Raw genomic sequence first — 27,334 nt, 5'->3', positions numbered from 1 at the left:
CCCAAGAGGGTCCTGAGAGGGACGTGGTCTGTGATGCTGATGAGAGAGGCAGGAAAAGCCAGCAGAGGAGAGTGCTCAGGTTGAAGCCACTGTGGACTGGAGTGGTCAGCTGACCTAGGGCTCAGAACCTCTGATGGCCTGTGCCTTCCCAGCTGTGACTTGGGTACCTGGACTGGAGACCATGCTTGAGAAGGGTTTCAAGGCTCCATGATGAAATGTGCCCTGCAGAGGTCAGAGCTGTTGCTCCCTCTCCAGGCCCTGTGCCTTTGCCGCAGGATGAATCGGGTTAGTTGCAGCCATGCTGACCCAAGACCTACGAGGTCTTCGGTATTTGTCAGCCCAGTGTGTCTCCCGCTCATCCTGTCTAAAGGGCTGATTCCTGGGCCTCACTCTGGTGGCTCTGACCTCAGTCTGGGATGGGGACTACGAGTCCTGTACAGGTGTCCCCAGAGATTCTGGGACAGGCACTCCTGGAAACACCTGGTGGAATAGTTCAGTGCCAGGGGGCGGGGGCGGGGGGGAATGTGGGTGACCCTCCCCCTACCCAGTTGTTGGCAAATCCCTGTGGCCATGAGAGGGGAGGGGACAGGGTGGTACTCCTGGCTTGCAGCACTATGGGGAGATGCTACCCACTGCTGGTCAGACTTCAGCCTGTGGCTGGTCTATCCTCAATCTGGCAATGGGGTGCATAACAGCCAGGCCTTGAAGAATGAGCAGGTTTGGGGGCTTCTCACGGCCCCTTTTTCTGGAGTACATTGGCCAGAGCCAAATGATGGCCAGGCCTGAATGTCAGTCAGAGAGTGCACCACTGTTGTGCTGGGTAGTGAGGATGATGTGGTGGAGTGCTTGGTGGGGAACAGGCGCTTCCTTTTGATGGGCAGCGGGGCACCGCTGTCCACGTTTGTCCAACAGTTTGGAGAGATGAGCCTGGAGGAGGGAGAGTTAGGGGGCTGGATTCCAGAGGTCGGTGCTCTGCTGGATGGTGAGAGCTGGGAGATTGGTGGTGTTTTGTGGGCTCCCTCCCAGCCCCACCTGAGTCCTTATTAGGCAAAACAGTACTTACCGTATTTTCCGGCGTATAAGATGACTAGGCTTATAGAAGATTTTCCTGGGTTAAAAAGTCATCTTATACGCTGGGAAATACGGTACTAATACCCGTGACCCACTCTAGCAGCACCAGCCTGGGAAGATAGTGACAGATTGGGAAACTGAGGTCCAGAGACGTTTAATCCCAAGTCACACACTGAAACCCGCCTTCTCACAACACCAGCATGGCATGGCAAGAAGCCTCTATGGGCTCCTGCTTGGGGGATGAGGCAGATTGAGGAGGTGCCCTTCCTGGGGCGGGATGGTGTCTACAGGTGTATGTCTCTGCCTCCTTGCTGGGCATGAACACTGAGCATGACCCAGGCCCAGGCCTTCCTGGGACCCCCAGCCTAGCAGGGGAAGCACATGAAAGTGGCAGGGAGCTATGTAGTGTTCAGTGAAGGACAGAACAACTAACTTTGGGGAGGTGCGGCCAGAATGTTTAGGATGGCTTTGGAGGATGCAGAGGAGTTTGCCAGGTATAAAGGGAGTCCAGCCAAAGCAGAACTTGGTATGTCCAGGGAATTAATTCATTCACCCAGCAAGTAATTAAGTAGGTGTAAGTGGTATGCTAGGCTCTGTGTGGCAAGAACACAAGGCTTTTGGGGTTCGGCCATTACACAAGTGTACCCCCTTAGTACCATAGAGTGCCTCAGTTGTTTTAGGTTACTCCAAGTGCAGTTGGCAACAAGTGTGGCAGTACTCACTGAATGCAAGGACCAAGGACAGTGATTAACCTTAGAATGTTCCGGATCTTTTTGTATGTGGATGCTTGTGTGTCTGACCTGTAGAGACGGTAGCACAGGGTTGCAGTGACCAGAGTTTGTGTGGCAGTGTATGCAGCCAGGAGAAACACACAGCAGCTGGCTGGGTTGGGGTTAGCAAGGAGCAGCAGTTATGTAAGATGCTTCAGCTCTCTTAGGTGAAAGTTAATGCCCATTAACTGGAAAAAGGAAAGGCCTTTATCAACAGGCAGATAGGATGTTAATTGGTTTCTGTTTACCAAGACATTACGGTATCTGTTCCACAGCTGCTTGTAAACTCCATCAACCGAGAAATTGCTCCTGTTTGTGCAAACATGTCCCAAGAGGTGTAGCACACTGCTGTGCACAGCTCCCGCCACACACTGGCATGAGCGGCGGCCCTGGGCAAGAAACTTCCAAGGAAGTCTGGCATGAATATGTGTGCACATGTGTGCTTGTGTGTATCTTCGTGTACATACAGTCAAACCTCATTTCTCGAGTGTCTCCCATCTCAATTCAGTTCTTAGAAAAAAAATAACTTGCCCTGACTGGTTTGGCTCAGTGGACAGAGCGTCAGCCTGCAGACTGAAGGGTACCAGGTTTGATTCTGGTCAAGGGCATGTACCTTGGTTGTGGGCACATCCCCACTGGGAGGTGTGCAGGAGGCAGCTGATCGATGTTTCTCTCTAATCGATGTTTCTGGCTCTCTATCCCTCTCCCTTCCTCTCTGTAAAAAATCAATAAAATGTATTTAAAGAAAGAAAAGAAAAGGAAATTAAAAAAAAAAAAGAAAAGAAAAAATAAATCTCGGTTGTTGACCAAAACTTCAATTTTTGGCCTGACAACCCTTTCATGCTGATACCTCAGCATGACAGAAAGTGTTTCTCAGGCAACAAAGGAGAGAATGCTTTTGATGATTAGCACAATTTTAAAACATAAAGAGTGCTAATATTGCTAAGGGTGTGAAAGTGCTCACAAAACAACAAACACAGGCAATTGAATAGGTAGAAAAACTTGTTTATTGGATAAAGGAAAAGCAGTTAGCCCATGATAGCATTTTGAAGGTAGTGATATATGAAAAGTTCGTTTAAGGCTAGTAGGGATGGTTTGATAGATTTAAGAAAAGACGTGTTTATTTATAGATTAAACTATGCATTAGACATGTACTATATATAAGAAAGGTTAAAACAAAATCATTTGAGGGTCTGGAACAGATTAATTCAATTTACATTCTTTCTAATGGGGAAAAATGATTCGATTTTCGAACAGATTGCTTCTCGAACAGCCTTCTGGAACAAAATAAGTTCGAGAAACGAGGTTCTACTGTATCAGGACAGTCATGCACAAGGAGCGGCTCTAGCGGGGGGCTCACAGGCTGGGCTCCCCAAGATCCTGTGACCCCAGGTTCACAGTTTCTAGACAATGCTGTTGAGCCCATTATATCGCTGAAGTAGCCCCCTACTCCACCCCGCTTCACTTTGGATTTTCGTTTGACAGATGGAAAGATTGCCAGAACAGAAATGCTGTGTGAAAATATAAATGTTCACTGGGGCTGGTCGGCACATGCCACCCACCTGTGGCAAGTGGGGGCGGGGGCGGTCGTGGCCCCATTGCATCTGGCCCTTTTTTATTTTAAATATATTTTTATTGATTTTAGAGATGAAGTGAGAGGGAGAAGGAGAGATAGAAACATCAATGATAAGAGAGAATCATTGATCGGCTGCCCCCTGCACGCCCCACACTAGGGATCGAGCCCGCAACCTAGGCATGTGCCCTGGCCGGGAATCGAACCATGACCTCCTGCTTCATGGGTCAGCACTCAACCACTGAGCCACACCAGCTGGGCTGGCCCCTGGTTCTTATCCACTACTGGGAAAGACACACCTGAATCCTAGTTCATGGTACTTGTCAAAGGTGCCCTGGAGAGTGTGATGAAGCTGAGCCCGCTGGGGCCACAGGATGCTGTGTCTGTGGTTGGAAATGCTGCCTAGGGCTGGAGGAGGGTAAGGGTCAGGCTTCTGCAGGAAATGGAAACCCATCCTGAACTGGCTGAATCAGAAAGGGGGCTTCATGGGGTCCAGGGTGGGGAAGCCCAGGTTCTTCCCACATGTTTGGTCCTTGGACATCCCCAGTCTACAGACATTGCCTCCCGCTCCAGGCCTTGGCTCTGTGTCCCTGCCCTCAGGCTGGCCTACTTCCTCTCCCTGGGGGAAGAGGACTTACCTGGCCCAACCCTCTCCCCCCCCCCAAAAAAAAAATCTCTTTGGATCCAGCACCCTGAACCCAGGAGTATGAGCCCATGATCTAGCCAGAGTCCCCCAGGTTACCATGGAGTCAAGGGGAGCATAAGCCCCCCTTCTTCAAGGTGATAGAGGGCAGAGGAAGTGGGTGCCCAGGGTGCTGTTTCTAGGAAGGGGGCTGGACATCCTCTACGAGTGTGGCCCACCTTCCAGCTTAAAAGCCCTCCAAACTTTCGGTCGTTGCCAAAACCATCAGCAGCGTTCTCCACGGGTGAGGAAGGTGAGTGAGAGCGACTAGGGCACATTGTCCCCCTGGTACCATTAGAGTCCCTTGGGAGTTAGGAACACAGTGCTCAGGGTCAGTGGGCCTGGGAGGGGCTGGGCAGGTGTGGGTGGTTTGTTCTTACTGTCTAAAATTATCTTTTAAAAATATATATGTTTTTTATTTATTTTAGAAAGAGAGGAAGGAAGAGAAGGAGAGAGAGAGAGAGAGAGAGAGAGAGAGAGAGAGAGAAATATCAATTGGCTGCCTCCTGTACACACCCCATCCGTGACTGAACCAGAAACCTGGGCATGTGCCCTGACCAGGAATGGAGCTTTTTGGTATAAGGACAATGCTCAACCAACTGAGCCACACTGGCCAGGGCTAAAAATTTCTTTATTACAGTACTAGAGGCCCATTGCAGGAAGATTCCTGCAAGAATAGGGCTTCCTGCGGCCTGAGCGAAGCAGAGAAGGGATCAAAGCCCGCCGAGGTGGGCTTCCCTCCCTTCTCCGCTGCTTAGCTCCCTTCTGCAGCGCTTGGCTTCCTTCTACACTGTCTTCAGTCTTCGCTCCGTGCCTGTGTATGCAAATTAGCTGCCACCTTTGTTGGGTTCATTTGCATACTCGCTCCTGATTGGCTGGTGGGCGTAGCAGAGGGAAGGTCAATTTGCATGTTTCTCTTTTATTAGTGTAGATAATTTACATACAATAATCTGAATAACTCCTGAGTGTACAACTCAAGGAATTGTTACACGTGTTCACACATGTAACCAGACCAAAATACAGAGTGTTTTAAGCCTGCAACTGGCTCCTCTGCGCCCCTCCCTGTCATAACCATCAAAGGTAACCCCATTCTGATCGTTATTGTCACTGCTGAGTTTTGGCTGTGTTTGAATTTTTTAAATTGTGATTGAATATATACAACATACAATGTGCCATCTTAACCATTTTACAGTGCACAGCTCAGTGGCATTAAGTACATTCACAGTGTTATACAACCATCACCATCATCACCATCCATCTCCATGACTTTTCATCTTGCAAAACTGAAACTGTTACCATTAAACACTAACTCCCATTCTCCTCCCCCAGCTTCTGGCACCCACCCTTCTACTTTCTTTTCCTTTTTTTCCCAAACTCTACGAGAAAGTTTACTTAGAAAGTGACAGGGGCCCTACCTGGTTTGGCTCAGTGGATAGAGTGTTGGCCTGAGGACTGAAGGGTTCCAGGTTTGATTCCAGTCAGGGCACATGCCTGGGTTGTGGGCTCGATCCCTCCGCCCCGGTAGGGGGCATGCCGGAGGCAGCCAATCAATGATTCTCATCATTGATGTTTTTATCTCTCTCTCTCCCTTCCTCTCTGAAATCAATAAAAAAATATATATTTAAAAAATAAAAATAGAATGTGACAGGGGATAGGGGAGGCTGGGGGAAGGTCTATGGGGGGAAAAAAGGAGATATATGTACTACTATATGTAATATTTTAAATAATAAAATAAAATAAAAATAGAAAGTGACAGAGGTAGAAGAAATGGGCTCAGGAAACAATTTACAGAGGCAAAAGAAGTGCCCTTAGAGCTTCAAGTTTCTATGAATCTGATTACTACTGTAGGAATCATACCGTATTTGTCCTTTTATGACTGGCTTATTTCACTCAGCATAACATCCTCAAGGTTCATCTGTATTGTAACATGGGTCAAAGCTTCATTCCTTGTGTTAGTGTGTGTGTGTTTCACTTACTAGTAGATGGGGTCACTTAGATGGGGTCATTAGTCTTTTGTGTCCGGCTTCTTGCACGCAGAGTGATGTTTTCAAGGTTCATCAGCACTGCAGCATGAATCAGTGCTTCATTCCTTATATTATGGCTGGGTAATATTCCACTGTATGGAAGGACCACATTTTGTTTATCTGTTTATCCACTGATGGGCATTTAGGCTGTTTCCACCTTTTGTGAGTGTGACTGGCTGCAGTGAACCTGGTGTACAGGGATTTATTAGAAGACTTGTCTTCAATTTTGGCATGTGCCCAGGAGCAGAATTGCTGGGTGATATGGTAACTCCACATTCCACCAGGAGCCTGCAGGCTGATTTGCATAGTGGCCGCCCTATCTGCATTCCTTGTGTATGAGGACTCTGGGTTCTCTGGGCAGGCATAGGCAGACCTTGGCAGGATGAGTCAAGAGAAGGTAGTCCTGTGTTTGGCTCCCTCACTTCAGGTGGTGCCACAAGGTCCACAGGAGCTGGTGAAGGGCAGAGCAGCCTTGACCCTGTGACTGTGCCTCCCCAGTTGTGCAAGGAGACATTTCCTTGACCAGCGAATAAGAGGAGGTCAGGGCGTGGCCTTCCACCACTAGAACCGTGAGGAACCATCGGGATGATCACTGTGACCTTCTTATCAGGGGATGATGAAGCAGGGGTGAGTGGGCGAGGGTAGCGACCCCTGGACAGGGCCCACATGGGTGGTTTTTAGAGTATGTTTAAGTAAACTTAGGTGCTTTGTATGTTTTGCTCTCATACCCTCCCTGGTGGTGCCATGGGACCAGGTGGTTCCAGAAGTGCTGACCACCTCGTCTCATTTGGGAGGTTCAGAGGGGGCGGGGAGCAAAGGCCACTCACCCCTTACAGGGTCGTGAGGCCCTCACACAGGGGCCTACTGCTCCCGCATTGGTGCCATCTGAGCCTGCCCTCCTGGAAAACAGCCCCACCACCCCCAGGTCTCAGGCAGAGCTTGGGCGGACTCCGGAGCCCCTCCTTGAGACCTCACTCTCTGGCCCTCCCTGCCTTGCTGCACCCCTCCCCCACTGCAGCCCCAAAAGACTGACCCTTGCCTTCCTCAACCCACAGTCTCTCCCTCGTCAGCTAGCTCCAGCCCCAGGGCCTTTACACTTCTTGTCTCACTGCCAAACTCCCTGCCCACTCCCTGTTTATTGGGGCCTTGGCTCCAACACCTCCCCTCAGGGAGGCTGGCCCAGCCACCCAGTCTTGAGTCTGAACCCCCTTCAGATGGGCGTCTCCTTGTTTGCCTCCTCCATAGAGTGTTCACTCCCTGGATCGTCTTGCTTGCTGTATGAAGGCAGGCAAAGTACCTATTCACCTCTGTGCTCCTAGGGCCAGCAGGGCCTGGCATAGAGATTGTGAATGACCGTCCTCCCTTAGGCCGCTGCGCTGGCATTTCATTGTTTACATTGACCTGGAATCGGCCTCCCTGTAACTCCCGTGAGCTGTCCACGGGGCCCTCACCCCCAAAAGCTGCACCTCTTCCTTGTGACAGCCTGTGTCAGTGTCCTGTGGCGACTGTAAAACAGACTGCCACACATGCGGAGACTGAGAGCAACACGGGTTTATATTTTCAGTTCTGGAGGTCAGAATCTGTAATGGGTGTGCAGGACCGTGCTCCTCCTAGAGACTACAGGGTTTAGTCTGTGTCCTGCCCGCTCCAGCTTCTAGAGGCACCGTTACAGTCTGGCCAGTGGCCCTTCCTCCACCTTCAAAGCCAGCACTTCACATCTCTGAAGTCTGCCTCGGTTCTCACTTTTTAAAATATCTATATTTTTATTGATTTCAGAGAGAGGAAGGGAAAGGGAGAGAGGGATAGAAACATCAATGATAAGAGAGAATCATCGATCGGCTGCCTCCTGCACACCCCACACTGGGGATCGAGCCCACTTGACCAGAATCGAACTGCGACCTCCTGGTTCATAGCTCAACGCTCAACCACTGAGCCACATCAGCTGGGCAGTTGTCACATTTTTTCTGACCCTTCTGCCTCCCTCTCATGAGGACCTTATGATGACATTGAGGCCATCCTGATAATCCAGGACAGTTTCCCATCTCAGGATCTTTAACTTGATCACATCTGCAGAATCCCCTTTGCCATGTAAGATAGCATGTTCACAGGTCCCGGGGGTTAGGACAGACATCTTTGGAAGCCATTATTCAGCCCACCACAGCTCTTTATTTTTTTTATTTTTATTATTTTTATTTTTTAATATATTTTATTGATTTTCCACAGAGAGGAAGGGAGAGGGATAGAGAGCTAGAAACATCGATGAGAGAGAAACATTTACCAGCTGCCTCCTGCACACTCCCTACCGGGGATGTGCCCGCAACCAAGGTACATGCCGTTGACCGGAATCAAACCTGGGACCTTTCAGTCCGCAGACCGACACTCTATCCACTGAGCCAAACCGGTTTCGGCACCACAGCTCTTTAAATATTGGACCAAGGTGGTCCTTAGGGCTCCCTTTCCTAGACCGTTTCCCCCAGTGTCAGAACAAGAGGATTCCAGGACCTTCATAAAGCCCCCACTCATGGACCTCCCAACCTGGTCCTGCTAACGGTGCCATTCTTCCTGTGTAAGGTCCTCTCATCAGGAGTGAAGGAGTAAGTTCCCCTCAGTGGCCACTGCTCAGGCTCCAGGCCCTGAGTGCCCTTCAGAAGGCTGGGCTGTCACAGGAGGCGGGGCAGCACAGTGAATGTTGGAGTGGGAGCAGCAAGGACCAGGATGCACAGCAGGAACATGTACCCCACCTTGAACTGCCACACCACTGCGCTCACACCGCCCTGTCCTCCGTACACAGTCAGGTTTCAGACCCCCAAGGCACACCGTCTACCCCCTTAAGCTCACCCAGACTCCTGTAGCTGCCGGGATCTTTTGGCTTTGATAGTGCCTTCAGGGGACCTCTGATTGCAGCCGGACCCTCGCATCTGCCTCCCTTACCACTGGAGTTCCTTCAGGATAAGGAAAGTCACTATCTCTATGCCAGGCCCTGCTGGCCCTAGGAGCACAGAGGTGAATAGGTACTTTGCCTGCCTTCATACAGCAAGCAAGACAATCCAGGGAGTGAACACTCTATGAAGGCGGCAAACAAGGAGATGCCCGTATGAAGGGGGTTCAGACTCAAGACGGGGTGGCTGATATGCTGTTGCGGCTGTCCAGGGGCTGGGCTCTGTGCAGAAGGACGTAGCCATGATTTTGAAGCTTGGTTTTCTGGTGTATGTCAAGACTGGGATTCCCTCGGGTCTTGGTCTAGTCAAGCTGCTCCAAGTCTCATTGCCAAAATGGGAGATAAGCCAGCAGCACCCCGGTGGTTAGCGGCGATGCTTTTCACCATAGCAGTCTCAGGCAAGGACTCTACAGCAAGGACTTGCGCTGCCTCAGCAGCCCCATCTCTGAAGCAGGGGTTAGGACTGGGTGGATCAGAGAACACAGGGCGGAGGGATTTAATGAACAATAGCTGCCATTGTGTAGAGCATCCCTCTTTACTCCTTACCTCGTGCGCAGAACCAGAGAGAGGCCCCAGTGAAGGCCTTGGCCTGAGGCCCTACACTTGCTGACCCCCAACACCCCGCTCCAAGGAGAAGCCAGGGTCAGGGTGTACCTGCCAGGAGGAACACCGGTCACCTCACAAACCACGGCTGCTGGTGCGCTTCCTTGGCCCATCCTGCTAAGCCCCTGACTCGGACACATGGACTGGACGGAGAGGAGCCCAGTCACTGGGCCAGCCCCTCGAGAGCCGCAGGCATCTGGAATGTGTTTCTCTGAAGGCTTTGGCACATCCTAGAAGCTCCTGGATTTATCAAGGCATTTTTCCCCCAGGTTTTTTTGGAAATAATTTTAGACTTATAGAAAAAAGACAAAAATAACTGAGAGTCTCTTTATGCACTTCATCTAGCTGAGCATCTGTGTCATCACATTAGTTATCTGAACCAGAAACTTCACACTGACGCAACACTGGGAACTCATCTCCAGACCGAATTCGGATTTCCTGTTTCCCGCCCCCTCCCCACGGTTTGCCGTAGTGCTCCCATGCTGGCCCAGGCTCACGCTTCCACTTAGTCTTCTGTCTCCTCAGTCTCTCATCTGTGACGGTTCTCAGTCTTTCCTTGACCTTCACACCTTTGCTGAGAACTTCTCAGCCGTTTGTAGTTCCACTGTGGTCTCTCCGATGTTTCCTCATTAGACTGAGACTGAGTTTTTGGCAGGAATCCCATAGAAGCGATGCTGTGTCCTTCCCAGTGCCCCCAACGTGCTTCTGTGGGATTTCCCCACTCATTTAGTTACCTGTGGAAATAAAGAAGGCCTCCCAGCTGAGAGCAGAGCCTGCTGTTCGGAGTTCCCTAGAGCCACGGAGCTAGCTGCCACTCCTGCACTTGGCAGAGACTCAGGCAGGCAGGGCAGAGGGGGCTTTATGATGGAGAAGGGAAGGCTTAGGGTCCTTGTTGGAGGCTGTTGGTATGAGGAAGTCTATGTGATTGGTTAGTGGGTATATTTGTCGTTCTCTGGTTGGTCCTGAGTTGAAAGCAGGAACAAAAATTAGGGAGGCTTCAGTCACTGACCAAGTTCCAGCTGTTTTAGGCTGGTTGCTGCAGGGATGTGGTTTGCTCCCTGGCTGGTTGCTACAGAGGTAGCCGGGAGAAGTTCCACTGTCATGCATAGTCTGTCCTTTGTCCTTGTGTGTATTGTTTTTCTTACCTGAAGGATGGAGCATTTTTGCATTTTTTATTGAGATATAATTGACATATAACATTATGTTAGTTTTAGGTATACAACATAATCATTTTATATTTGTGTATATTGAGAAATTATTACCACAATAGGTCTAGTTAAAATCCATCACTACACATAGGTACAGATTTTCTTTTTTTGTGCTGAAGGTATTTTTAAGAAACAATCCCAGACCCCACCCTAACCCCTCACATAAATCCAGTTCCCCCAGTTGTTCTGCATGAGCATGAACCACCCAAGACCATGCAGATGGCTCATTTCAGAGGACCCTCAGACCCTACCCAGTTTGGCTCAATGGATAGAGCGTCAGTCTGTGGACTGAAGGGTCCCAGGTTCAATTCCGGTCAAGGGCACATGCCTGGGTTTCGGGCTCGATCCCCAATAGGGGGCGTGCAGGAGGCAGCCAATCAATGATTTTCTCTTATCATTGATGTTTCTATCTTTCCCTCTCCCTTCCTCTCTAAAATCAGAGGACCCTCAGCTTTCACTCTGAATTGAAGAATGTGCAGTTCAACTTTAAAACAGATTTTCTTCTGGAGGGAGAGAGCCACAAGGCAGCACTATAGCCACCACTCTGTACATTACACCTGCAGGACTTATAACTAAAAGTTTGTGCCTTTCAACCCCCTTTACCCATTTCACCCCTCCCCCCATCTCTGGCAACCACCATCTGTTCTCTGTATCTATGAGCTTGGTGTTTTGTTTTGATTCCACATATAAATGAGATCATATAGTATTTGTTTGTCTGATTTAGGTCCATCCATGTTGTAAATGGCAAGATTTCCTTCTCTTTTATGATTGAACTAGAGGCCTGGTGTATGAAATTCATGCACGGGGGGTTGGGGAGAATGTCCCTCAGCTTGGCCTGCACCCTCTCGCAATCCGAGACTGCTGGCTCCTAACTGCTCGCCTGCCTGCCTGATCGCCCCTAACCACTCTGCCTGCCTGCCTGATTGCTCCTAACCACTCGCCTGCCTGCCTGATTTCCCCTAACTGCTCACCTGCCTGCCTGATCACCCCTAACCACCTCTGCCTCGGCCCCCCACCACCACGGCTTTGTCCAGAAGGACGTCCGGAATGACATCCGGAAGGTCGTTCGGCGGTCTGGTCTAATTAGCATATTACGCTTTTATTATTATAGATAATACTAGAGGCCTGGTGCACGAAATTCGTGCACTGGGAGGGTGCCCCTCAGCCCAATCTGCACCCTCTTCAATCTGGGACCCCTCAGGGGATGTCCAACTTCCAGCAGTCGGACATCCCTCTCACAATCTGGAACCGCTGGCTTCTAACCACTGGCTCCTAACCACTTCTGCCTGCCTGATTGCCCCTAACCCCACTGCCTGCCTGCCTGCTCGCCCCTACCTTGATCTCCTGCCAGCCTGATTGCCCCTACCTTGCCCTCCACTATCAGCCTGATCACCCCAAACTGCCTGTGCCTTGGCCCCCAGTCTGGCCTCCCTCTGGAGGCACCACCCCCATAACCCAATGCTGCTGCCACTGCTGGCCTGAGCCTCAGCGCTTCGCAGCTGGTAATGGCTGCCTGAGCCTCGGCCCTTGTAGGTACTGCGGCTTTGTCTGGAAGGATGTCCGGAAGACAACCACTCTAATTAGCATATTACCCTTTTATTAGTATAGATTTCATTGTATACGGTATGTGTACCACATTTTAAAAAATTCATTCATCTGTCCATGGACACCTAAGTTGCTTCCATGTCTTGACTGTTGTGCTGCAATGAACATGGAGGTGCAGATATCTTTTTGTTAGTGTTTTTGTTTCCTTCAGATAAATACCCAGAAATGGAATTGCTGGATCATGTGGTATTTTTATTCTCAAGTTTTTGAAGAGCCTCCATACTGTTTTCTCCATAGTGGCTACCCCAATATACAATCCCACCCAACCGTGCTCAAGGGTTCCCTTTTCTCCACATCCTTATCTTTTTGATAATATCATCTAACAAGTGTGAAGTGATACCTCACTGTAGTCTTATATATCCTCACTTGAGGATATGTTTTTATTGATTTTAGAGAGACAGAAAGGGAGGGAGAGAGAGAGAAAAAAAAATCAATCAGTTGCCTCCCCTATGAGCCCCGACTGGGATGGAACCCACAACCTAGGTATGTGCCCTGACCAGGAATGAAACCTGCAACCTTTTGGTGTATGGGATGACGATCCAACTAATTGAGCCACCTGGCCAGGGCTGATATTTTTTTCTATTTATTTGCCTAATAATTAGTGATGTTAAGCACTTTCTCATTATCTATTGACCATTTGTATGTTTTCTTTGGGAAAAATGTCTATTCAGATCCTCTGCCCATTTTAAAATCAGATTGTGTTTTTGGTATTTGGGTTGTATGAGTTAAAGTTGTTTTTTAGGAGCAAACATTTACAACTGGCTTAATGTAATGTTCCATTTCCCCCTGCCCAGATACTCTTTATAAAAATACATCTTTGAGCTTGTGGATGACTTGTTTTGAAAAAGCCAACTGTGGGTTTTGAAGCAAAACCAACAGTCTTGTGTTCCCTTCAAAATGATGCCTACAAGGTACCCTCTGGGTTTCGCCTCTTCCTAAAAGTCCTGGCCAGGTGTGCAATTTCTTGTCATGGAGCATCTAACCCTTGTCCCCAGGGCCCGGCCATGACTAGCTCCTCTCCCTCATGCTCTTCAGCCTCAGAGAACACAGAGCACTCGTGACCCCAGAGAGCATCTTTCTGCTGTGACAAGTGACACAAGAGGGCAACTTCTGGGCCCAGTACCTCCGAGATCCCGGGGACCTCTCCCAGTTCTGAAAGCTGCACCCTCATTATAGTAGTTATTTTATGGTGCATACATATACTATATAATAAAAGCCTAATATGCTAAGTGTCTGGTCATCAGGTCGGCCATTCAATCAATCAAAGCGTAATATGCTAATGATATGCTAAGGCCACTCAACTGCTCGCTATGACGTGTACTGACCACCAGGGGGCACATGCTCTGACTGGTAGGTTAGCTTGCTGTTGGGGTCCAGCTGATCAGGACTGAGTGAGACAGGCCGGACACACCCTGGAGCCCTCCCACAGTCCCTCCCCAGGTGGCCAACCTCCCGCATCCCTCCCCGGCCCCAATCATGCACCTGGTGGAGTCCCTCGGCCTGGCCTGTGCCCTCGCAATCTGGGACCCCTCAGGGGATGTCGGAGAGCCAGTTTCGGCCCTACGGCGGAACGACCAGTCACTATGACGTGCACTGACCACCAGGGGGCAGGCGGTCAATGCAGGAGCTGCCCCTGGTGCTCAGTGTGCTCCTACAGGGAGCCAGGCTCAGTGGCAGTGCTAAGGATGTCCAGCTGTCAGCTTAGGCCCGCTCCCTGCCTAAGCCATCAGTCGGACATCCCCCGAGGGTTCCCGGACTGTGAGAGGGCGCAGGCTGGGCTGAGGGACCCCCCCATCCCCAAGTGCACGAATTTTGTGCACCGGGCCTCTAGTATTAATATATGATACAAAATATATAATGTTAAAAAATAAAATTCAACTTCAAATTTTAAAGATCTTATTGACTTTATTCAGATTCATGAATCAGGCAGCATCCCATCTAAGGAAACCCTGAGGAGCTGTACAATTTTATAGGCAGAAGGAGTGGCACAAGGAGGTTAATAGCAAAGAGTAGATTGTTTGTGGAAAGATCACCTTCCCTAAGGGGATAGCAGGGGTGTATCAAGCAGATAACCTCACTAGTGCTGACCAGGTGATTCCAGATCGACTGGTTTAACATTCCACTCCTGGGAGAGGTTGACTGGTTGAACATTCTACTCCTGGGAAACTGTAAGTTAGATATTAAGTCTTAGTTTGGTGATTTGGGGCTTAGCACAAGTGACTACATTTTGGGCCTGTTGTCTCTCTCACTTTTTTTAACCAATAAAGTGATGAAGATCGCCTTTTTAATCACAGCCTATAGCACAGTAGTTTGAGTTTGCTGGTTGAGTCCCATTATTTTGACATAAATTTAGTTGGTTGTGATCAGCTTTATTGAAATTAAATAGAAGAGAGGAGAAGGGAAATGGCAGAGAAAATAGTACTTTTAAAAAGATATCTTTTACTTTCTGAAACTTCATTTTCTTTAGGGCATGCATGCATGAGTGTATGTGAGTATAAGTGAATGTATGATGTAAAATGTATTTCCTAGTTTAAAATATTTCTTAAAACAAATAACTGTTGCCCAGCCAGTGTTGCTCAGTGGTTGAATGCCCACCTATGAACCAGGAGGTCACAGTTTGATTCCCAGTCAGGGCGCATGCCCTGGTTACATGCTCCATCTCCAGTAGGGGTTGTGCAGGAGACAGCCGATCAATGATTCTCTCTCATCATTGATGTTTCTCTCCCCCTCTCCCCTCCTGTCTCTGAAATGAATAAAAATATATTTTTTAAAAAAAAGAAAAAAATTTTAAAAAGAAATAACTGTTCAGTTAATAAACATGAAAAATATTTTTAAAAAGAAAGAAATTCGGTATTACTAGAGACAAGGGAAGAAACAAGGTATAATAAAACAAAAGGACATTAAGAAACTTCCTCTCCCAGTTGCCTACCTTGGTGCAGAACCCTGGGCTCTCGCTCTGGAGAGGGGGAGGGTAGCAGGTCCTGTAGGGACTGAAGGAAGTCGGCATGGGAGCAGGTGGCTCTGGCATGTGGATTGCTTGTGCCAACTGAGGACACTTACCATGCTCCAGGCCTCATCCTGGGCCACGTGGGCTGTTGGTCTCTATTTGACTGACGATGATCTCTGGATGATGCTCCAGGAGCCCGTGTTCTCGAGCACAGATATAGAGGCCCAACCTGGGGGGCTGGATACATGCAGAGAAGACCCAGCCAGGTATCCCCACACCAGCAGTAAAAGCGAGCGACCTGGTAACTCTTCTGAACATGGATCCTGTGCAGGGCAGTAGGAGATACAGTTCAGTGAGGGGCACCTCCCTAGGGTAGGTGCGAATGAATTCAGAATTATGTGGCCTCTTAAGGGGAGGGGGCCAGTGGAGAGCATGGAGGGGGTCCCTGAATGCAGTAGGAGGGGCTTTGACCACAGAAGAGAGCTGTGTGTGTGTGTGTGTGTGGGGGTGGTATCCACACATGGCTGGTGTCCTCCCTCTGTTACTGAGTGAGTAGGCATACAAGTTGACAATTATAAAAAGTCACGGGGAGCCCAGCTGGCGTGGCTCAGTGATTGAGCGTCAACCTATGTACCAGGAGGTCATGGTTTGATATTCCCGGTCAGGGCACACGCCCGGGTTGGAAGCTTAATCCCCAGTGTGGGGCGTGCAGGAGGCAGCCAATCAGTGATTCTCTCTCATCAGTGATTCTCTCTCATCGTTGATGTTTCTATCTCTCTCCCTCTCCCTTGCTCTCTGAAACCAATAAAAATATTTTTTAAAATAATAATTAATAAATAAATTAATTAATTAATAAAAATAAAAAGTCATGGGGACTCTTTTTATGAAGATGGCGCCGAAAGTGAAAAAGGAAGCCCTGCCCCTCCCAAAGCCAAAGCAAAGTCTTTGGAGCAAAGAAAGCAGTTCGAAAGGTGTCCATAGCCACACAAAAAAAGATCAGCACATCACCCACCTTCTGACAGCTAAAGACTGAGGCTCCGAAGGCAGCCCCAATATCCTCAGAAGAGCGCACCCAGGAGAAACAAGCTTGACCACTATACCGTCATCCATTTCCCCGACTGCTGAGTCAGCCATGAAGAAGACAGGAGACAGCAATATACTTGTGTTCATTCTGTGAAGAAGCTCTATGACATTGACGTGGTGAAGGTCAACACCCTGACAGGCCTGCTGGAGAGAAAAGGCATATGTTCGACTGGCTCCTCACTATGATGATGCTATGGATGTTGCCAACAAAATTAGGATCATCTACACTGAGTCCAGCTGGCTAATTCTAAATATAAAAATTTTACACTGTAAACATAAATAAATAAAAATAAAAAGTGATGGGAATGACAACAACAGTATAGGGACTATAGACAATACTATTGTAATAATCACGTATGGTGTCAGATGGATACACAACTTATCAGGGGGATCACTGCGTAAGTTATATAAATGTCTGGTCATTATGTTGTATATGTGAAACTAATGTTATATTGTAATGTCAACTGAAATTGGGGCCCTGCTGCGTTCAGCAAGTCTCCATTACTATTGACCACACACTATGAACAATTGATCTACTTATGAGCTTCACATCTAGGCAGTGTCCCACCTGGATCCAGGTTGGCTCGCCCATCAGTAAAAAGCTAGGTGGCACTCTCCCATGGGGACACAGATCACATATTCCCTCTGCCCCCTTCTTCCCCTTCACTGGGACCAGCAGCTGGCGGTGATCTTAATGGTCCACAGTCTTCATGCTCACATATTGGGGGTACAGCACACATTCCAAGGCAGAGGTGCCACCCTCAGCCTCTCTCCTTACACCCCCCCCACCTTGTTGCACAGTTGCATTATTGCCCCATGCATGCAAACAGCCCCTCACTGAGGGTGACACCTGCCTCCCCATCATGAGCACAGGCAGGCACCTGTCCTGTTTTTAAGTTGTTTCATTCTGGTGACCTGGCTGTTTCTTTGCCTTATTTTGTCTTGGATTTGTTTGTTTGTTTAATTGATTTGAAAGAGCAAAGAAGTCTTTATTTCTTAGAGAAATTAGTCTTTGGCCTGAGGGACAAAATCTTAAGATAACCCCCACCCACTCCCACAATCCCCCAGGGCAAGAATGTTCTCCTCTTCACCCTGTAATCCTGGGGAGCTGCCAGGGGGCCCCAGGAGCCCTGATGGAAGTAGCTATCAGGCTGAGACTACCTGTTCTGCTGGGGTGGTGGGGCCTGGCACACCCGCTCCCCCCAGGTTTTTCCCTAAAGGCCTTGGCTTAGTTTCCAATGACTGCCATAACAAATCACAAAACTGTGTGTCTTAAGACAAGGTTCAGAAATTCATCCTCATCATTTGGGAGGTCAGAAGTTTGAAATTAAGATGGGGAACATCTGGCCCTTGGGTCTTATAAGGACCATGAAATTATTTGGTCTGGCCCTGCTGAGGCATTAGGGGCAAGTTAATTAAATGTTTGGCCAAATATAGCAGGCTAATTTTTAAGTTGATAATTTTGTAAGGCCCATAAATGATGTTTTAAATACCTAAATGGCCCTTGGCAGAAAAAAGGTTCCCCACCCCTGCTCTAGAGGAGGGAGAGACTATCCTATCTAATAATAGAGTAACATGTAAATTACCATCACTCCGCTACGCCCACGATTGGGCGGCGGGAGGCTGGGGGGCGGGACTCGGGGTGGCCTATCCGGCCATTGAGAGGCACGGATCCGCTGCCACTGAGGGGGGCTACCCTGCTGTTGAGAGGCGCAGGGGGCGGGACTCCCACCCCCTGCGCCTCTCAATGGCCAGATCCGCGGGCCGCTGAGGGGGCCTGCCGCGGACACCCAGCTGCACCTCTCAACGGCAGGGTAACCAGGTGTCCGCGGCAGCCCCCCTCAGTGGCCGTTGAGAGGCGCAGGGGGCGGGAGTCCCGCCCCTGCGCCTCTCAACAGCAGGGTAGCCCCCCTCAGTGGCCGCGGACCATCAAAAGTGGGGGAGCTGGGTGCCTGTCTGCTCCGGCATCAGGCCTTTCAGAAGCCTCCGCCGAGCCGGAGGCTTCTGAAAGGCCTGGTGCACCCGCGGACAGGCACCCAGCTCCACCGGGAAAAGCAAAAGCGTGTAGGGGACCCTACAGGTGCATGATTCAATCATGCACTGGGCCTCTAGTAGATAATAAAATTATAATATTGTCTCTTCTAGGAGTTCTGGTGGCCCCAGCTAGGGAGGGCACCACTCCAGTGTCTGCCTCTGTCTTCACAGGGCCTTCTCCCTGTCTGTCTCTTTTTCCCTCTGTCTCTTAACAGATCATTTGTCCTTGAATTTAGGGCCCACTCTAAATCCAGGATCATCAGTGATTCATTCTCATCATTGATGGTTTCTAAAACCATCTCTGAAATCAATAAAAAAAATTTTTTTAATATATATTTTATTGATTTTTTTACAGAGAGAAAGGGAGAGAGAAAGAGAGTTAGAAACATCGATGAGAGAGAAACATCGATCAGCTGCCTCCTTCATGCCCCCCACTGGGGATGTGCCTGCAACCAAGGCACGTGCCCTCGACCGGAATCGAACCTGGGACCCTTCAGTCTGCAGGCCAACGCCCTATCCACTGAGCCAAACGGGTTTCGGCCAATAAAAATAAAATTACATCTGCAAAGATCCTTTTCCAAATAAAATCACATTCACAGGTTCTGAGTAGCCATGTCTTTTGAGGGTCAGCTCCCTGCAGGTACCTTCCCAGTGACATACCTCAATGCTCTGTCACCTGCAGTGACATGCTCTTATAGGTCTACACCAGTTTGTGTGGTGATTTTTTTTCTGATCGTTTCTACCACACTGGGGCCCCTGTCTGAGCCGTCTATATTGAGATACCATGGCAGGTCCTCATAAGGTCCAGTGGGCTCCTCGAGCAGCCCCGGGTCTGAGCCTGCAAGCACCTGCCTGCCTGAGGGAACTATTTATTACAAAACTGAGATCTCCTGGGGAACATTGAGCAGGAGCTGGGGGAGGGCACCTCACCCACTGCAGGTGTACGAAGGGCTGGGTCTTTTCTCAAGAAGGTTCTACAGAATGTGTTCACATTCAGCATGCTCACAAGATGCAGCACCATCCATGCCCAGATACAAGGGTGCTCCCCGGGGCCAGAATGTTGGGGAGCTGTGAGCCACAGTTGGAGGTTCTAGAGGTGGTAATTCAGTCTCAGTGCATCCCACAGGCTGACACCCCAGCAGTGGGCTTGGGAATACTTCTAAGGCCCGGTTTATGTTTGTGAACAGTTTCAGGCTTACAGGAAAGTTGCAAAGGTAACACAGCCCCTAAACTCCACACACCCAGTTTCTTCAATTTTAACATCTGACATTAGTATGGTACCTTTGTCACAAGTAATGAACAAATTGTTAACCTAAAAATAAAGGCCAAAGTGAGAGGCAACAAGCATTTATTTGAGGTCAAAAGGTGCAACTACTGGGGAAGCACTGATTCAGGCAGAAACCCAAAAGTGTTCCCATTAGAAGACAAGGCAGTGGGTATCTATATATATAAAACCTTAATATGCAAATAGACCGAACGGCGGAAAAACCACAGACCTCGTCGCTCTGACGTGTGCTGACCACCAGGGGTGCACACAGAACATGGCAGGCATCGGCCGCAGCAGGATGGTGGAGCAGGTGAACAGGGGCACTGGTCACTGTCATGGGGGCAAGCCTCTGGTAGTTACTGAAAATTCTTTGCTCCCTTGTGCCGTGGTCCCGCCTGGCGCTCGAACCTGCTGCTGATGCCAGCCCCAATCTCTCGGCGCTGTCAGCAGGTGTGAGTGGTGGCTGCCAGCCCTGATCGCCCCTGAGGGCTTCTCCACCTCCCCCTGCTCCTGAGGGGTGATTGGGCCAGCAGCCGCCTCTTGCACCCACTGCTGGCAACAGCCCCACTCGCACCCACTGCCAGTGACGACCCTGCTTGCACCTGCAGCTGACACCGAACCCGCCACTCACACCCACTGCTGGTGCCCGGCACCAGTCCCAATCATTCAGCGCTGTCAGCGTGTGGGAGCGGCGGCAGCAAGAGCGGGGCTGCCGGCAGACAGGGGACCAGGGCCTGCAGTGGGAGGGGCTGGGCCAGGGTGCAGAGGATGGGCCGAGACCCAGCCCTGTACCCACCGCAGCCTCGCAGCCCACAATTCCTTTCAAGGTGCATAAATTTGTGCACTGGGCCCCTAGTCTACATAATTAAAGCCTAAGTGACCATTACAGTAGAATGACCAGAACGACTGGTTGCTATGACGTGCACTGACCACCAGGGGCAGATGCTCAACGCAGAAGCTGCCCCCAGTGGTCAGTGTGCTCCATAGGGGGAGTGCCGCTCAGCCAGAAGCCGGGCTCATGACTGGCGAGTGCAGCGGTGGTGGTGGAAGCCTCTCCCACCTCTGTGGCAGCACTGAGGAGCAGCGAGCTGAGTGGTAGGGAGCAGTGAGCAGGTGGGTAGTAAGGAGTGAGGGGTCCCGGACTGCGAGAGTGATGTCTGACTGCCGGCTTAGGCCCGCTCCCGGAGTGGACCTAAGCCTGCAGTCAGACATCCCCTGAGGGATCCTGGACTGTGAGAGGACACAGGCCAGGCTGAGCCCCCCCCCCCCCACAGTGCACAAATTTCGTGCACCGGGCCTCTAGTTTATGATAAAAGGAAGAGGAACAATTACATCAATAGAAAAAAGGCATTTCTATTGGTGCAGATAAGCTAACATAGTGACACATTCTAAACAATGTTGTTTTTTTAATCCCCATCTGAGGATATTTTTTGCCATTGATTTTTAGAGTGAGTGAAAGGGAGGGAGGAGTTGGGGGGGGAGGCTTACTAGTAAAAAGAAAGAAAGAAACATCAACACAAGAGCAACACATCGATTGGTTGCCTCCCACATGTGTCCCTGACAGGGTATGTGCCCTTGACTGGGAATCAAACCTGCAACCCTTCGGTCTGCAGGCTGCTGCTCTAACCACTGAGCTTAAAACCGGCCAGGGCCTAAGCAATGTTTTTAATTTTTAGTCCCCTTGGCTTTCTTGTTATCCTTGCAAACAGTTGTCTGGGACACAATGTTCTTGAGGCCCAGTCCAAGGGTTATTTTGCTGTTTTAACATTCTAAAGGTTTGAGGCATAAGATACACAAGGCAATTCCTCTGGGATGGCAACTCTGGCTCCAATTTAAAGTGGCTATTTGGGGGTGTTTTGTTGTTGTTGTTTCTAAAATACTGATACATTACTATTAACTAAAGTCCATAATTTATTCAGATTTCCTCCCTCCGCGCCCCCCCCCCCCCTCCGCCGCCCCATGTCCTTTTTCTGTCCCAGGATCTCATATAGCATTTAGTCATCACTAGTGTATTGTAGGCTCCTCTGGGCTGAGACAGTTTCTCAGACTTTCTGGATTTGATGACCTTGACAGTTTTGAGAACTGGTATAATCATCCCCCTCAGTTTTGGTTTCTCCTTGGCACCTCAGGGTACTCCGGTCTCATCCCTGTTTCCTGCTCTGCCCTGGAAGCAGCCATTCCTCCAGAGCCAGGCCTGTTTTGAGTAGGAAACAGCGGCAGAGGGCCAATGGAGTGGAACCCCACTTTGCTTTCTAGAACCTTCCACACTGGCACTGATGTGGTGCCTGGGAGGACCCGGAGGGCAGGAATGGCTTCCACAGCCTGCTCAGGGCACACCTGCACCTTTTGCAGCATTTTACAGGAAGGTGTATTGATTCATTAGATAATTTTTTAAATTCTTTTTCCATCATTGCTCCCATAGAGGTGTCAACGTAACATCAAACCTGCAGATAATTTTTATGAGTTTATTTGAGCCAAACTGACGACATATACTGGAGAGCAAGATCTCAAACGCTCCGTCTTTATTGGATAATTTTAGAGCATGGGAACCAAGACCTCAAAGGGCACCGGTGCACAGTGGCATCTCAGTGACACCTACCTTTCACCTTTTCTTCCTTGCGGTCCCCTCACTGCAGTAAATGTGGGTTTCCAGTGAGGAATCCTCAAGTACTGGGGCCCTTTGCTATAAACTTGGCCACGAAGAGGAGGTGGCCACACAATCTTTAAATTAAAAGATTAATTTTCTTTTAAAAAAATATTTTTGTTGATTTCAGAGAGAAAGAGAGAGGGGGAGAGAGAGAAACATCAATGATGACAGAGAACCATTGATTGGCTACCTCCTGCATGCCCCCCACTGGGGATTGAGCCCACAACCCGAGCATGTGCCCTTGACCAGAATTGATCCTGGGACCCTTCAGTCCACAGGCCAACACTCTAACCACTGAGCCAAACTGGCTAGGGCGATTAATTTTCTAAAATTGTTTCTGTTGTCAGAGGCTCAGACAGCTGTCTTGAGCCCAGTGGGCATTTGGCTCTGGGCAGACCGGGACCCCCACCTCTCTGCCTCACAGCCTACCATGCCCCTGCCCCCTACTATGTGACCTCAGTGGGGTGGCTTAACTTTTCTGAGCCCATCTGCCCAGATGGTATAGGCTAAAAAGGCAGATGACTCAGAGGCCTGTTTGTGACAATCAAATAAAATACTTTAGTTAATGACTAAGCCCTCAGCGGAGGGGACTGTGGCATTCTTTCCCTGCAGGGAGACAGCACCAGGTCAGGAAATCACACTCAGTTCTTGCTTCAGGTGAATGGGGCATGAGGCAGCTGGGGGAGGCCCTTTCTCATCGGGTTTCATGCCCCCTCTTGTTCCTCAGGACCGGGTCTCCGCTGTCCCCAGCAGCCTGGAATGGGTAATGGTGTGAAGGAAGGCGCGGTGCGATTGCGTGAGGATGCCGACGCCGTCCTGCCCTCATCCGTCCCTTCAAAGGCAAGTACCTGCCCTCATGTGTTCTCATGGGTCCCTCTCCTGTGGGTGTGCACCCATCACAGATCACCCCCTACACACACACTGGTGTGGGGCTGCATCAGTGTGAGACCGTGGGTAGGGGAGATGCCGGCTGCCCCATTTGTGATGTGAATCCGGCCCCCAACCACTTGGCAAGAGCCAGAACCTTACCCGGATTTGGCTGGAACGTCCGAAGTTGTCCTGGAGCCCCTTTTCTCTCTCGGATTTGCAAACACAAAAGCATCGGCAAACCCAGGCTCATTTGTGAGGAGGGCCCTCGCGGCCTACCCTAGCTCTCAGGGCACGCACGGCTCAGGTGCCTTCGGGCAGGTCTCAAAGTTTACGAGCTCAAAGGCTGAGGTGGTGATCCTCCCAACCCTCCAGACCTTCCCAAATTCCAGGTGGCCCTGCAGAGCGCCAGGCAGGTGGGAGGACTGGTTTGTGGGCCAGTGTGGTGGGCCACCATCCCCATACCATGTGGAGCATCCAGGGTAAGCCTACAGCAGGCATGCGTGTCCCTCCCAGTTTAGTGAACTTCCCAGCAGAGCACGAGGGAGACTCAGCCCCTCTACTTGCTGGTTGGATCCCAGCAAAAGGCCTGTCTGTTCCCAGCTCATGTCTGGATACCCAGTGCCCATCTTCTTCTGTGCCGGCCACACATCTGACATCAGCCTTGGTCCACTTGGCCAGCCCGATGTGGGCGCTCACCCTGTAAATCCTGTTTCTTTGGTTAAGAAGCCCAGTCTTCTCGCAGTGCTCACGGCTGTTTGGATCTGTGATGGCCCTCATTCTCGGTCGGACTGCAGGATCCCTCCATACAATGGACAAGGACACATTGACCACTTGACGATGCCTGTGCTGAGCTCTTCAAAAAATAAGCTGCTGTGGTCAGTGAGAGCCACTGGGCAGCATCTGCTGAGCCAGGAAGTGGACTTACAGAGCGTCAGGAGCCCCCGCGAGAGCAGGGCTTAAGGACATGTGTTCCAGACGCACAGAGCTGGCCTTGGGATTGTAAGAACCACAGGTTACACAGAAGGAGGCACAAAGGACACATCGGCTTCGCCTTCAGTGCCGACAGGCACATAAGCTGTTGAGGGGTGTTCCCTTGGCTCACAGCGGGGTGAGCAATTGCTCATTGGTTCACAGAGAGGAAACTGAAGCAGGGAGCAGCTGCTAGGAGTACCACTGAACCTTCTAGCACCTGACATTCACACCTCTCAAAGCCAGCAGGACCGGACAACCAGAACCTTACTGTGTGACCCAGAAAAGGCAGGGGTCCCAGTGACAGGCCTGTGTGAATCAAGGAGCAGATGGAACCCTCTGGGGAAGTAGAGGGGGTGCCAGGGCGTTAAGGGGAAGGAGCTGGGCCATACAGGGCTGGGGCCAGGTTGCAGGGCACACAGCCCCTGGGAGCACCTGGGACACACAGAAGAGGATCTGGGAGTGGGACCTGGACTGGAGACACCACTCAGTGTGTCAGAGATGAGGAAGGAGAGACCAGAGAGGCCATCCTCTGGTCACTACAGTCAGGACAGAGTCCAGAATTAGGCCGGAAGTGTGGACAGACCCCGGGCCAGGCCCTTCACCTCTGGGCCACCGCTGAGCTGAGCAGACTTGGTGAGGGGTTGCCCTGAGCTCCACCATATCCACTCAGACCTAGGCTGCCAGTTTTACCTCCCAAATGCCCTCAATCTCCCCTGTTGCACGCTCTGTGGTCTCAGCCTCTGCCACTCCATCTCGATTACTGCAGGAGCCACCTCTTCCCTGGTCATGGTGAAATGGCCTGTCCACTCTGTGCTTCTCCATGTCTCTCTGGGCAAAAGCCAGCCTCTCTGTGGCCCCCACCTAGATTGGCGACTGTGCACCTCTGTCTGAAGATTTAGTTTATGTCTTGCTCTCTCCGTAGATCTTGGGGGGTGACCCTGAGGGGGCTGGTGGGGCTCATACATACCCCCACTCTGCACCGCATGTCTCCAGACCCCTCAGGGCACCTTGTCTTTGTGGGACTTCATGGATTCCTGGGGTCATTGAATGACCTGATCCTTGCCATTCTTGCTCATTGCTGACGAAGGAGAGAAGAGGGCACCTCCAGTCCAGAACATTGCAGAGTGCTCACCGCAGTTGCTTGTGAGAGTCAAGTGGAGGAATATAGACTCCAACCTAGTGAGACTGCCCAGGACTCGGATGGACATGGAAGGGAAGGAAGGCGGGAGAGAGGCTGCACAAGGAGGACTTGGAGAGCCTCCAGAAGACGGGGAAAGTGCTGGCCCTGAGGCTGCCATGGGAGCTCGAAATGCAGGCCAGCCACCGTCCCCATCTCCCTTGCCTTGGCTGAAGGGCCACAGACACCAGTCCCTGAAGTCCTGACAGAAAGATGTAGAAAGGGGACACACTGACACAGGCAGGGTCTTCTTGCCCAGCACCCCCTGCCTGTCCCCCCACCACCACAAGGGCCCTCATGACTTTGCCCTGAAACACTACGATGCAAGACTCCGGCACACGTAGGTGGACAGAACCAAGGCTTACAGGATGGGTCAGGGGTGACTTCTGTTTGGAGTCAGTCCCATTGTGGCCCAGACAGGGCATCACCTCTCATGGATGGTCCCTGGCAGCTGGGAGGTTTTTCACCGTATCCTGTGAGGGCTCTGAGGCCTGGACCCACCTCTGCTTGTCCAGGGCCCATGAGGGCCAGGACACTCACGCTGCTGTGCATCTCTCCGCCCTGGACCAGGGCAGGGGAGTGAGGGAGGGTGAGGAAAGGGGATCTTGGTGCCACCCCCAGGGGAGCAGACCTCTCCCTCCTTCTCTGACAACAGACGTGTGTTCATGTGTTTCTTGCAGAGCGATCACAGGCAAGTTCTCAGCTCCCTCTTTTCTGGGGCCCTGGCTGGCGCTCTTGCCAAAACGGCAGTAGCTCCCTTGGACCGAACCAAAATCATTTTCCAAGGTAAAAGCTGTCTGTCTGTCTGTCCCTCTGTGATAGAGATGCTGCCAGGCAGTCACCCTCTTCACAGCTCCCCACACTGCACTGTGAGGTGGTGTCCTGGGGCGGCCAGCACACAGTACCACACACCAGGCAGCTTAGAACCGGAATTTATTCCCTCGCAGTTCCAAGGCCAGAAGTCTGAACTAAGGTGCTGGCAGGGTTGGTTCCTTCTGGAGGCTCCAGGAGAAGAGCCCTTCCTGCCTTTCCCAGCTCTGGGGGCGCCAAGCATCCTTGGCTTGTGGCTGCATCGCTCCAGTCTCTGCCTTCCCTTCTTGCCTATGTCCTGTCCTCTCATGAGGACACCGATCATTCGGTTAGGGCTGACCCCACTCCAATACAACCTCGGTTTAATTTAATGACATCTGCAAAGGCCTCATTTCCGCAAGGTCCCGGGGGTGAGGACATGGCCATGTCTTTTTGGGGAACACAGTTCCAGAAACCATCTCTCTCTCCTGAGGGTTAAACAGGCTCAGGGTCCCCTGAAGATGAGGCCTTTCCATCCTGTACAGTGGCCAGTGCCTGCTCGGCACCAGGCAGGAGCGTGGCCACAACCTGAGACCCCCGTCCTTCAGCTGTTTTGAAAGAGAAGCCCTCCCCAATTCCTTGAGCTGGTACCCTAGCCTCTCTGTGCCTCAGTTTCCTTATCTAAACAACGAGGACGATAACATCAACCCCCTCCCCAGAGGCTGTGGAAAGAGCAGGCATGAGGGAGCTCCCCTGTGTTCCTTCCTCCGTGTCAGCTGCGTTTTTACCTGGCGAACCTGAAGTGTAGCGCCTGCCGGGACTGCTGTAACTCTGAAGGCAGTGCGCGTGCACACGTCCACGCAGACGAGAGTGCAGGGGTGTGCTGGAAACAAAGTAGAGGCTCAGGAAGTGAGGAGCGGGAGACTACAAGACAGAGACCTCCCTGGCCTTGTCCTGGGGGAGTTGGATCCCCTGGACTGATCCCCACATGGCTAAGGACTGTGACACCTTCCTCAAACGGGTTTGGTTGGGTGGGGATACTGTCAACCCTCCAGAGGCACGTCCTCCCACAGA

At 50.8% G+C, this 27,334-nt stretch overlaps 1 protein-coding gene across 2 annotated transcripts in view; it reads left to right on the top strand.

The window, feature by feature from the left end:
• The window catches only part of SLC25A42 (solute carrier family 25 member 42), a 38,936-nt gene that overhangs the window by 6,424 nt on the left and 5,178 nt on the right, over positions 1 to 27,334 (top strand). For both annotated transcript variants that reach the window (XM_008156366.3, XM_054717243.1), the window contains exons 2-3: positions 23,180 to 23,292; positions 26,152 to 26,257. In XM_008156366.3, the coding sequence (XP_008154588.1) occupies positions 23,212 to 23,292; positions 26,152 to 26,257 (187 nt within the window). In that variant the 5' untranslated portion in view covers positions 23,180 to 23,211. The remainder of the gene's footprint in view (positions 1 to 23,179; positions 23,293 to 26,151; positions 26,258 to 27,334) is intronic.

The sequence above is a fragment of the Eptesicus fuscus genome, chromosome 6 (assembly GCF_027574615.1).
Source record: "Eptesicus fuscus isolate TK198812 chromosome 6, DD_ASM_mEF_20220401, whole genome shotgun sequence".
Classification (NCBI taxonomy): Eukaryota; Metazoa; Chordata; class Mammalia; order Chiroptera; family Vespertilionidae; genus Eptesicus; species Eptesicus fuscus.
Note: the sequence above shows the minus strand (reverse complement) of the source record. Positions and strands in the feature narration are given on the sequence as shown.